General features: G+C 38.9%; 1 protein-coding gene across 1 annotated transcript in view; it reads left to right on the forward strand.

Moving 5' to 3' along the window:
• The window catches only part of LOC118369378 (cadherin-23-like), a 625272-nt gene that overhangs the window by 52079 nt on the left and 560776 nt on the right, over window positions 1–12417 (forward strand). Inside the window, 1 exon segment of the mRNA XM_052498286.1 lies at window positions 11329–11403. Coding sequence (XP_052354246.1) covers window positions 11329–11403 — 75 coding nt within the window.

A 12417-nucleotide genomic window follows, 5' to 3' on the forward strand; every position in this document is an offset into this window, starting at 1 on the left:
TTAGGAAAAGAATGCCGGCTTGTATTTGGTAAATTCTTACAAAAATAGAATCACCTTGGCCATATTTCCCGCCTATAGTTTGCTAGCCTGCACCCAACTCTATTTTAATCTGATGGTAGCTCACATTTCAATGTGCATAGTTCAATATAAATAGAATAAACATGCATCCACAGAAAAACACAACCCAATTCACAAATACTGACCTATAAACCAGTATGAGATGGAATCAAATGTGAGTGACTGTGCATATCAATAAACACTTTAAGGTACTTAAATGTGGTATGTTCTTATTACAGTCAAAGCCTAAACAAACAGGATCACACAATATATATATACTATGAGTACCTTTCATATAAACATTAATATAGCTCTTAGCTTTAATCTCTTACATGAATAAGAAAATAAAGCTGAGTCAAAATGCTTTACACTAACTACAGCACCAGGTTCACGTGGACTGAATAATAGTCTGCTGGGCAAATGGAAAGTACTAGTGCTAACACCTATACACCATTTCTTATAAAGTAATCTAAAACATAAATGTGTACCAAAAATGATTATGATTATAGCTAAACACATTTATTAAAAAAGTATGAAAACTAAAATGGTTTTCCATGCATGATTAGCATGATTGAGACAAAATTACTTGGCATTACCTTAGATTGTAAACTGTCATGGTCAAAACAGATACAGTGCCTTCTGAAAGTATTAAGACCCCTCGACTTTTTCCACCTTTTGTTACGTTACAGTCTTATACTGAAATGTATTACATTTTTAAAAGTATCTATATCCACAGTAAAAACGAGTCCTATATCAACATAACCCGAAAGGGCGCTCAACAAGGAAGAAGCAACTGTTCCAAAATCGCCATAAAAAAGACAGACTACGGTTTACAACTGCACATGGGGACAAAGATTGTACTTTTTGGAGAAATGTCCTCTGGTCTGATGAAACAAAAATAGAACTGTTTGGCCACAATGACCATCATTATGCTTGGAGGAAAAAGGGGTAGGCTTGCACTTCACAAAATAGATGGCATCATGAGGGAAGAAAATGATGTGGATATATTGAAGCAACATCTCAAGACATCAGTAAGGAAGTTAACCTCTTGGTCCTACCTGGCACGTCCCATCTAGAGCTCTGGAAATGCAAATGCGCTACGCTAAATGCTAATAGTATTAGTTAAAACTCAAACGTTCATTAAAATACACATGCAGGGTATTGAATTAAAGCTACACTCGTTGTGAATCCAGGCAACAAGTCAGATTTTTAAAATGCTTTTCGGCGAAAGCATGAGAAGCTATTATCTGATAGCATGTAACACCCCAAAAGATCCGCAGGGGACGTAAACAAAATAATTAGCATAGTCGTCGCTACACAAATAAAATATAAAACATTCATTACCTTTGACCATCTTCTTTGTTGGCACTCCTAGATGTCCCATAATCACTATTGGGTCTTTTTTTTTTATTAAATCGGTCCATATATAGCCTAGATATTGATCTATGAAGACTGTGTGATAAACGGAAAAAATAGCGTTTCATAACGTAACGTCATTTTTAAAATTCAAAAAGTCGACGATAAACTTTCACAAAACACTTCGAAATACTTTTGTAATGCAACTTTAGGTATTAGTACACGTTAATAAGTGATAAAATTCATCAGGAGGCGATGTCAATTCTATAGGTGTCTGTTTCGAAAAAATGTCTTGGAGAGAGCTCGACCAAAACATCCGGTCGGAGACCGGAGGGAATCGATTCCCTTGATTCGGTTAGACCAAGAATCAATTGCGAATCAAATGACAAGACTCTAGACAACGTGTGGAAGCTGTAGGCACTGCAACCTCGGCCTCATTTAATTCGATTCACTTTGAACAATTCCTTGAAGTAGCGGATGGATATTTTTTCCATTTTCAGTGATCAGATATTCCTGCACTTTTCGATGAAACGCACGTTCTCTTATAGTCACAGCCGTGATTTAACCAGTTTTATAAACGACTGAGTGTTTTCCATCCACACATACTAATCATATGCATATACTATATTCCTGGCCTGAGTAGCAGGGCGCTGAAATGTTGCTCGATTTTTAACAGAATGTTCGAAAAAGTAGAGGGTCGACTTAACAGGTTAAAGCTTGGTCGCAAATTGGTCTTCCGAATGTACAATGACCCCAAGCATACTTCCAAAGTTGTGGCAAAATGGCTTAAGGATAATAAAGGCAAGGTATTGGAGTGGCCATCACAAAGCCCTGACCTCAATCCTATAGAAAATGTTTGGGCAGAATTAAAAAGTGTGTGCGAGCAAGGAGGCCGACAATCCTGACTCAGTTAAACCATCTCTGTCTGGAGGAATGGGCCAAAATTCACCCAACTTATTGTGGGAAGCTTGTGGAAGGCTACCCAAAACTTTGACCCTAGTTAAACTATTTAACGCCAATGCTACCAAATACTAATTGAGTGTATGTAAACTTCTGACCCACTGGGAATGTGATGAAAGAAATAAAATTTGAAATAAATCACTCTCTCCTATTATTCTGACATTTCACATTCGTAAAATAAAGTGGCGATCCTAACTGACCTAAAACAGGGCATTTTTACTAGGATTAAATGCCAGAAATTGTGAAACTCAGATTAAATGTATTTGGCTAAAGTGTATGTAAACTTCCTACATCAACTGTACATACATTTTACAAACACATTTTGCATCCAATGGGTATGGATACAGCTTTAGAACAAGGTTCTACAGTATTAGTAAAAATGTGATTGATACATGTGGATGATCTTGTTCCTGTAGTGTTTGTAAACACCCTGGTAGATTGATTAATAACCTTAACCAGATTATGGCACTGCATACAGTGAGAAGCTTCCTCTTTAGCGAACAACTTGATGAAAACCAGTCAATTTTCAGGTACCCAAGAGAGTAGACCTCTCTGTTTACATCACATACACTATCAAGCGTTTCACACATATTATAGATACTGACTGTTCACACTTGGTGGCCTATTGCAACACCCCAAAAGTGAACCTGCAACCAACAACACTTCAATATCTCTTGGCATAAGATCTTCTATAAACATTACAGGGATATGGCTTTGAATATTTACAGCAACACCACCCCATAAGCATTTCTGTCTCTTCTATAGATGTTATATACTTGTATTTCTAATGCTGTATCATCAAAATAATAATAATAATAATAATGTGATTCTCAGAAATGGCTAATATATGAATGTTATCTGATGTTAGCAAGTTAATTTCATTAACCTTATTTCTAAGGCAACATATATTAAACTCTATGGGGTAGGTGGCTTGCGCAAACTCTCTGGGGTAGGTGGCTTGCACATGACCAATAGCCAGGGAAACGCAGGGCGCCAAATTCAAATGCATTTCTATAAAAATCTAACTTTCATTAAATTACACATGCAAGATAGCAAGTTAAAGCTACACTCGTTGTGAATCCAGCCAACATGTCAGATTTCAAAAGGCTTTTCTGCGAAAGCATAAGATGCTATTATCTGATGATAGCACAACAGTAAACAATGAGAGTGTGGCATTTTTCAATTCTGCAGGCGTGACACAAAAAGAAGAAATAAAATATAAATCATGCCTTACCTTTGCTTTCTTTATTGGCACTCCTATATGTCCCATAAACATCACAAATGGTCCTTTTGTTCGATTATTTCCGTCGATATATATTCAAAATGTTGATTTATTTGGCACGTTTGATCCAGGAAAACACTGCTTCCAACTTACGTTGCTACAAAATATCTCAAAAGTTACCTGTAAACTTTGCCAAAACATTTCACACTACTTTTGTAATACAACTTTAGGTATTTCTAAACATATATAATTTATCAAATTAAATACGGGATGATCGGTGTTCAATACAGGAGCAAAACAAGCTGATGCTACTTTTCTGGTTACCCGCCTCTATCAAAAGGTACACATGAGGTGAGTCATTCTGAGCTATGGTACTTCTTCATTACACAAATAAAAACCTCAAACAATTTCTACAAACTGGTGACATCCAGTGGAAGCGGTAGGAACTGCACAAAAGTCGATTAGAATTCTGGATTCCCCATGAAAACGTATTGAAAAGACAGTGACCTCAGGTTTTGCCTGCTAAATAAGTTCTGTTATACTCACAGACATAATTCAAACAGTTTTAGAAACTTCAGAGTGTTTCCTATCTAATAATATGCATATATTAGGATCTGGGGCCGAGTAGGAGGCAGTTCAGTTTGGGCACGCTATTTATCCAAAGTGAAAATGCTGCCCCTACCCCAAACAAGTTAATATGGGATATTTGCAGCCCTTTCCTGGCTAGACAGACATAATATGGAAAAGAGCAAACAAAGCAAGAGAAAAATATGTACAATCAACAGTCCATTAATCAATTATTTGTGATTTTTTATTTCACCTTTATTTAACCAGGTAGGCCAGTTGAGAACAAGTTCTAATTTACAACTGCGACCTGGCCAAGATGAAGCAAAGCAGTGCGACAAAAACAACAACACAGAGATGCATATAAAGAAATGTACAGTCAATGTGTGCAGATGATTAATGTGCAAGTAGAGATACTGGGGTGCAAAGGAGCAAAACAATAATAATATGGGGATGAGGTAGATGGGTGGGCTATTACCTAGCAAAGACTTAGAAATGACCTGGAGCCAGTGGGTTTGGCGACAAATATGAAGCGAGGGCCAGCCAACGAGAGCATACAGGTGGGTAGTATATGGGGCTTTTGTGACAATACGGATGGCACTGTGATAGACTACATCTATTTGCTGAGTAGAGTTTTAGGCTATTTTGTAAATTACATCGCCAAAGTCCAGGATCGGTAGTATAGTTCATTTTACGAGGGTATGTTTGGCAGCATGAGTAAAGGACGCTTTGTTGCAAAATAGGAAGCTGATTATAGATTTAATTTCGGATTGGAGATGCTTAATGTGAGTCTGGAAGGAGAGTTTACAGTCTAACCAGACACCTAGGTATTTGTAGTTGTCCACATATTCTAAGTCAGAACTGTCCAGAGTAGTGATGCTAGAGGGGCGGTCGGATGCGGGCAGCGATCGGTTGAAGAGCATACATTTAGTTTTACTTGCAGGTAAGAGCAGTTGGAGGTCACTGTGATGAATTCACATATGGTGTCCAGAGCACAGCTGAGTGGGATCTATAACAAGCTGCAACAGTGAGATACTTATTTCTGGAAAGGTGGTAATAGAAATAGTAACAGTACAATATTATAAAGTCATGCTCATATTTAGAAAGTCTTAGCATGTCAGCCCAGCCTGCTCAGTTCATTGGATCCAATTGTTTAAAAAATATATGAAAAAATGAAGAGAGCTACAAATATATATATATTTTTTCATATTTTTTTTTATATATATCGCAAGAACAGTTATTTATATCCATTACACGCAAGACATATTTCGTGTAGTCCTCATTATATCCAGTTTTTATCCGACAAAAAGGAAGAAGGAAAAAGGAACATAGATTCTAACATCCACTAACGACTGCCTGTAAAAATAAGTCTTTAATCACACTACCCATGAAGGATACCTAAGTTTAACTAACAATCAACCCTCACACAGCCATGGCATAATAGCCACGAACACATGCAGTAAACCTGTAAAACCAACTCTCTCCTCACCCACCCACCCACACACAGTTAGTTTTTATTCCAGGTTCGTTGCTCTATCATCTCGGCTGTTTTACACCTAGGCCTATATCATTTGGATCAAGAATATAAAAGGTTTGGTAAATAGCTTATATAGAATGATAAACTCGAGCCCTGAATGCTGAATGCTGACCGGCTGAGAGGCGTAGTACATCAGACCGTACACCACGGGCACGACAAAGCACCCATTTTTACTGCTCTAATTACGCCGGCAACCAGCTTACAATAGCAATAAGGCACCTCAGGGTTTTGTGGTATATTGCCAACAATCCATTTGCCGGTGTGTATTGGAACAATAATATGTCCTTTACATTTTTAATATTGAGATGTATTTTTTAAATGTAAAATGATGATGACACCAATTATTTTAGACACGTATAGGGCTACTCCAATAGAGAACCTAGGCAGGTTTTTAATTCTATAATCCTTTATCCTAGCCCTACATTAGATCTATTCATGTTTATTACATTTTATCTTAAAAGCTGAACATTCTAATTCCCATCTGGAGGCCACACTATATAACAGCTTTTAAGTTATAATATACCCGACCTCTACAATTAGGCCATATCATATACAAAAATAACAATGGTATGTCTAATGTACTACTGTGCAATCTTCAAATTAAATAAATAAACACATCAAAAAGATAAAAGGTCAGCCTTACTACCCATCTTCGCCTTTCCGCTAAATCAAAACCTGATTTTAAGTTCATATTGTCCAAAGTTCCATATTGCCCAAATAAAAAATGCATAAGTTCATCATACACAGCCATTTTGCATTACCATAAGTCCAACCTTATTTTAAGTCCAAATAGTCCACGGTTCCATACTGCATAAAACATTTTTTTTTAAGTCAATCATGCAAAAAAACAACAATGAATCCATAATTGTTCTGCGTAATGTGGCGCAAATGTGTATCGGGGACTACTTCAGCAGGAGGTAGCTATCACTCACAGCCACAGTGGAATCTTCCAGTCCTTGAACATTTGGTTGTGTATGTACAATTTATCAACCGTTAGACGAACATTCTGCTTCTCAGTTCGGAGTCTTTTGAAAGTAGGGTACAGGGCACGTCGTCTCTGCACTATTTCATGGGGAATAGAGAACGGGGTGTTCATTAAAGAACAGGTCATTCTTCAGTTCTCTACCCCATTGTAACAAGGACATTTTCATTTTGTAGTGAGTTAGCATAGCTACGATCGGACGGGACCTTCCCTCTGCACCAAAATGGTAAGCCATTTGAAAATCAATTGTATCCACCTGTTCGTTCGTCATTTTGAGATTACGTTTCATGAACACCTTGACTTTTTCCTCCGTTTTCATCCTCCTTTATTCCCATTATAACCATATTATTTTTCATACTTCTGCACTTTGGATCAAGTATTTTGGCTTTCATTGTTTTATTATCATACCGTAGTGTCTCTCTGGTGTCTTTTAGGGAGTCCACGGTGTATTTCAATATCTTATTTTCCGCTCGTATTTCTTCCATCATTTTATTTCTGTAATCCATTCAATTACTGTAATCCCCCTCAAATGTTATATTTTGAATTTTTGAGGGCAGCGTCCCTTCAATTTTGCTCCCAGAGCTTAAGGAAAGGTCTTATCTCATGGCCTCCAACTGCTTTTAAATGCTAGTGGAACTATGTGCATGCTCTTCAAACGATTGCTGCCCACACCCTCCCGCCCAACTGGCATCACTACTCTGGACGGTTCTGACGTAGAATATGTGGACAACTACAAATACCTAGGTATCTGGTTAGACTGTAAACTCTCCTTCCAGACTCACAATAAGCATCTCGAAACCAAAATTCAATCTAGAATCAGCTTCCTATTTTGCAACAAAGCCTCCTTCACTCATGCTGCCAAACATACCCTCGTAACTGGCTATCCTACTGATCCTTGACTTCGGCGATGTCATTTACAAAATAGCCCACAACACACAGTGCCATCCATTTTGTCACCAAAGCCCCATATACTACCGACCACTGCGACATGTATGCTCTCATTGGATAGCCCTCACTACATATTCGTCACCAAACCCACTGACTCCAGGTCACCTATAAGTCTTTGCTCGGTAAAGCCCCACCTTCTCTCAGCTCACTGGTCACCATAGCAACACCCACACGCAGCACGTGCTCCGGCAGGTATATTTCACTGGTCATCCCCAAAGCCAACACTACCTTTGGCCGCCTTTCCTTCCAGTTCTCTGCTGCCAATGACTGGAACGAATTGCAAAAATCACTGAAGCTGGATTCTTATATCCCCCTCTCTAACATTAAGCATCAGCTGTCAGAGCAGCTTACCGATCACTGTACCTGTACACAGACAATCTGTAAACATCACACCTACCTACCTCATCCCCATATTATTACTTACTCTCTTGCTATTTTGCACCCCAGTATCTCTACTTGCACATCATCATCTGCACATCTATCACTCCAGTGTTAATGCTAAATTGTAATTATTTTGCTTCTATGGCCTATTTATTGTCTACCTCCCTACCCTTCTACATTTGCACACACTGTACATATATTTTTCAAAAATGTTTCTATTGTGTAATTGACTGTACATTTGTCTATATGTAACTTTGTGTTTTTGTTGCACTGCTTTGCTTTATCTTGGCCAGATCGCAGTTGGAAATGAGAACTTGTTCTTAACTAGCCTACCTGGTTATGTAAAGGTGAAATAAAAAAAATGAAAATCCCGGAACATATTCCAGTCTATGCTTGCAAAACAATCCTGTAGTTTAGCATCTGCTTCATCTGACCACTTCCGTATTATGCAAGTCACTGGTACTTCCTGCTTTAGTTTTAGCTTATAAGCAGGAATCCGGACGATATAACTATAGTAAGATTTGCCAAATGGAGAACGAGGGAGAGCTTTGTACGCGTCTTTGTGTGTGGAGTAAAGGTGATCGAGTTTTTTTCCTCTGGTTGCTCATGTGACATGCTGGTATAAATTAGGTAAACGGATGTATATTTTCCTGCATTAAAGTCCACGGCCACAATGAGCACCACCTTTAGATGAGCATTTTCTTATTTGCTTATGGCCTTATACATCTTGTTGAGTGCGATCTTAGTGCCAGCATCAGTTTGTGTTGGTAAATAGACAGCTACAAGGAATATAGATGAAAACTCTCTTGGTAAATCGTGTGGTCTAGAGCTTATCATTAGCTAATCTACCTCAGGCGAGCAAATCCTCGAGACCACTGTAATATAAGATTTCGCACACCAGCTGTTATTGACAAATAGACACAGACCACTACCGCTCGTCTTACCAGAGGTAGCTGTTTTGTTCTGCCGATGCACAGAAAACCTAGCCAACTGTATATTATCTTTGTCCTCGTTCAGCCATGACTCTGTGAAGCATAATATATTACAGTTTTTAATGTCCCGTTGTTAGGATAGTCTCAAACAGAGCTCATCCAGTGTATTGTCCAATGATGGCACATTGGCTAATAGGACGGATGGTAGAGGCGGGTTACCCACTTGCCGACAAATTCTCACAAGGCACCCGGATCTGCTTCCCCCCTCTATCGGCGTCTCCTCTTCATGCGAATGACAAGTATTTGTGCCTGGTCCAGTAGCAGCAGTAAGTCCTTCGCGTCTGACTCGTTAAAGAAAAAATGTTAATCCAGTTTGAGTTGAGTAATCACTGTTCTAATATCCATAAGCTCCTTTTGGACAGTGGCAGAAACATTATGTACAAAATAAGTTAGAAACAAAAAAGACACACAAAATAGCACAATTGGTTAGGAGCCCATAAAACGGCAACCATCCTCTCTGGCACCATTCTTCCACCCCTCCTCCCTCCTCTATATCTCACTCCCCTTCCCTCACCCTGTTTTCCATCTCTCTATTATTACTTCTCTCTTACTTTTCTTTCCCTCTCCATCTTCACTCCTCTCTCTCTCTCTCTCTCTCTCTCTCTCTCTCTCCCCTTCATCCCCTCACCCTTCTCTCTCACACTCTGCTTCTTCATCCCCCCTCTTTCTCTTTACCCCCCCACCTCTTTCTTTCTCCAGACCAGCCAATTAGCCCAGTGGCCCGGACAATTTTTCTCAGATTTTGCCCCCTTGAAATAATAAAATAGAGGAATCAGGAGGTCCTGGAGAGCACAGTAGCAGGCCCCCATTTACAGTACTCCCTTTTGTGTAATCTATCCATTGTGGTGGCCATAGCCTAGGAGTGGATCCCAAATGGCACCCTATTCCCTTTGTAGTGCATTATAATAGTAATAGCGGGCCATTTGTGACACATCCTATCTCATTGAGGCTCAGTGACAGCATGCAGATATGCATGTGTGAGCCGATCGGTTCATCCTGTTGTTGATTCATCCTCAGTTTTCTCCGATCACAGCCATTAAACTCTGTAACTGGTTTAACGTCACCATTGGCCTCGTGTTGAAATCCTTGAGCAGTTTCCTTCCTCTTTGGCAACTGAGTTAGGAAGGATGCCTGTATCTTTTTAGTGACTGGGTGTATTTATTAATTAAAAAGTATGATTAATAACTTCACAATGCTATTCAATTAAAAAAAATGTACCCATCTACCAATAGGTGCACTTTTTGCGAGGCATTGGAAAACCTCCCTGGTCTTTGTTGTGTAATCTGTGTTTGAAATTCATTGCTCGACTGAAGGACCTTACAGATAATTGTATGGGTGGTATACAGAGATGAGGTACTGTAGTTTTAAAATGTCAGGTAAAAAAATGTTTATTCCAAAACATGCATCCTGTTTGCAACAATGCGCTAAAGTAATACTGAAAAGAAAATTGGCATAGCAATTAGCTTTTTGTACTGAATACAAAGTATTATGTTTGGGGCAACTCCAATAAAATACATTACTGAGTAACACTCTCCATATATTCAAGCATAGTGGTGGCTGCATCATGTTATGGGTATGCTTGCAATTGTTAAGGACTGGGGCCAAATCTACACTGGAGTTGCTCACCAAGAAGACCATGAAAAATGGTTGTTTAGCAATGATCAACAACTAATTTGATAGAGCTTGAATATTTTTTTAAATAATAATGGGCACATGTTGCACAACCCACATGTGGAAAGCTCTTAGAGACTTATCCAAAAAGACTCACAGCTGTAATTGCTGCCAAAGGTGTTTCTACAAGGTATTGATTCAGGGTTGTGAATACTTATTTATATTAGATATTTCCGTATTTAATTTTCAATACATTTGCAAACATTTCTAAAAACATGTTTTAACTTATTGTGTGCAGATGGTTGACCAAAAAAAAAGATGTTGAATTCAGGCTCACACAAGAACATTTGGAATAAATCAAGGAATACAAATACCTGTATATTACTCCAGTAGTAGTGTGGGTTGGTGGTGATATGAACTGATAAATCAGTATGGACACAGGCACAGCTTAACATGTAGTGTCTCTGAAATAGTGTATGTGATGGCACACTCCAGTATGCTTTCATGTAAACTGCACATAGGTAGGAGTAATTCACATCATAGATGAACACACACACTCACACATACACACGTACGTATGCCTGCAGTGTATGCCGATGCCTCCAGGCACCATTTTCTTTTTCATTTACATTTCTCACACCTATATAGGGATATTATAAGAGCCTGTGGTGCCTAACTTAATCACACTTTCCTCCTCTCTTTCTCTCCTCTTCCATAGCCTCCAACCAGCCTCCACGCTTCCAGAACTACTTTTTCCACTCATACCTTCTCATCTATGAGAACACACCAGTTGGTGAGTCTTTCAGTGTGTGTGTGACTATATATGTTGTCATTTACTGTCCACATTGTGGGTCAACGTCCCAAGTCGTGGTGGAATTCAGCAGACCATCCAGTCTTCATTTGTGATTTAGAGAGATATGGAAGATCAGAGAGATATACAACATTAAAGAGTCACTGGTTCAGGTGTGACTTATTGCTTTAGAGAAAGAAAAGGAAGGAAAATGTGTGACAAAGACCGGAAGAACGCACATGAAGTGAGGGGTATCTGACGATAAAGAGAGAGAGGTATAGATAGAGAGAGATGTTTTGTAGTTGCGATCAGAATATAGCCTTCTAGGCCTGGATGCTAATGCATTGACTCAACGGTTGTAGGAACAACTTCACTATCAAATGGAGTCGTGTGTTTTTATGCATTGCATTTCTCATATCACGGTGTCAATGTGGGGCAGTTTTGATGTCATTGATGAGATCTATGTTTAAAACCTGTTTGGGATAGGGGGCAACATTTTCACGTTTGGATGAAAAGCATGCCCAGAGTAAACTACCTGCTACTCAGTCGCAGTTGCTAAAATATGCATATTATTATCAGTATTGGATAGAAAACTGTTTGAATGATGTCTGTGAGTATAACAGAACTCAAGTGGGAAAGTGGGAAATCTGAGGTTTGTAGTTTTTCAACTCTTGGCCTATCGAATATACAGTGTCTATGGGGTCAAATTGCACTTCCTAAGGCTTCCACTAGATGTCAACCGTCTTTAGAACCTTGTTGATGCTTCTACTGTGAAGAAGGGGCGAATGAGGGCTCTTTGAGTCAGTGGTCTGTCAGAGTGCCATGAGCTGACCATGCGCGTTTACGTGATAGTTCGCTTGAGTTCCATTGCATTTCTGAACATAAAGGAATTCTTCAGTTGGAACATTATTGAAGATTTATGATAAAAACATCCTAAAGATCGATTCTATACTTCGTTTGACATGTTTCTACGAACTGTAACGAAACTTTTTGACTTTTCGTCTGAACTAAGTGATC

The sequence above is a fragment of the Oncorhynchus keta genome, chromosome 36 (assembly GCF_023373465.1).
Source record: "Oncorhynchus keta strain PuntledgeMale-10-30-2019 chromosome 36, Oket_V2, whole genome shotgun sequence".
Classification (NCBI taxonomy): Eukaryota; Metazoa; Chordata; class Actinopteri; order Salmoniformes; family Salmonidae; genus Oncorhynchus; species Oncorhynchus keta.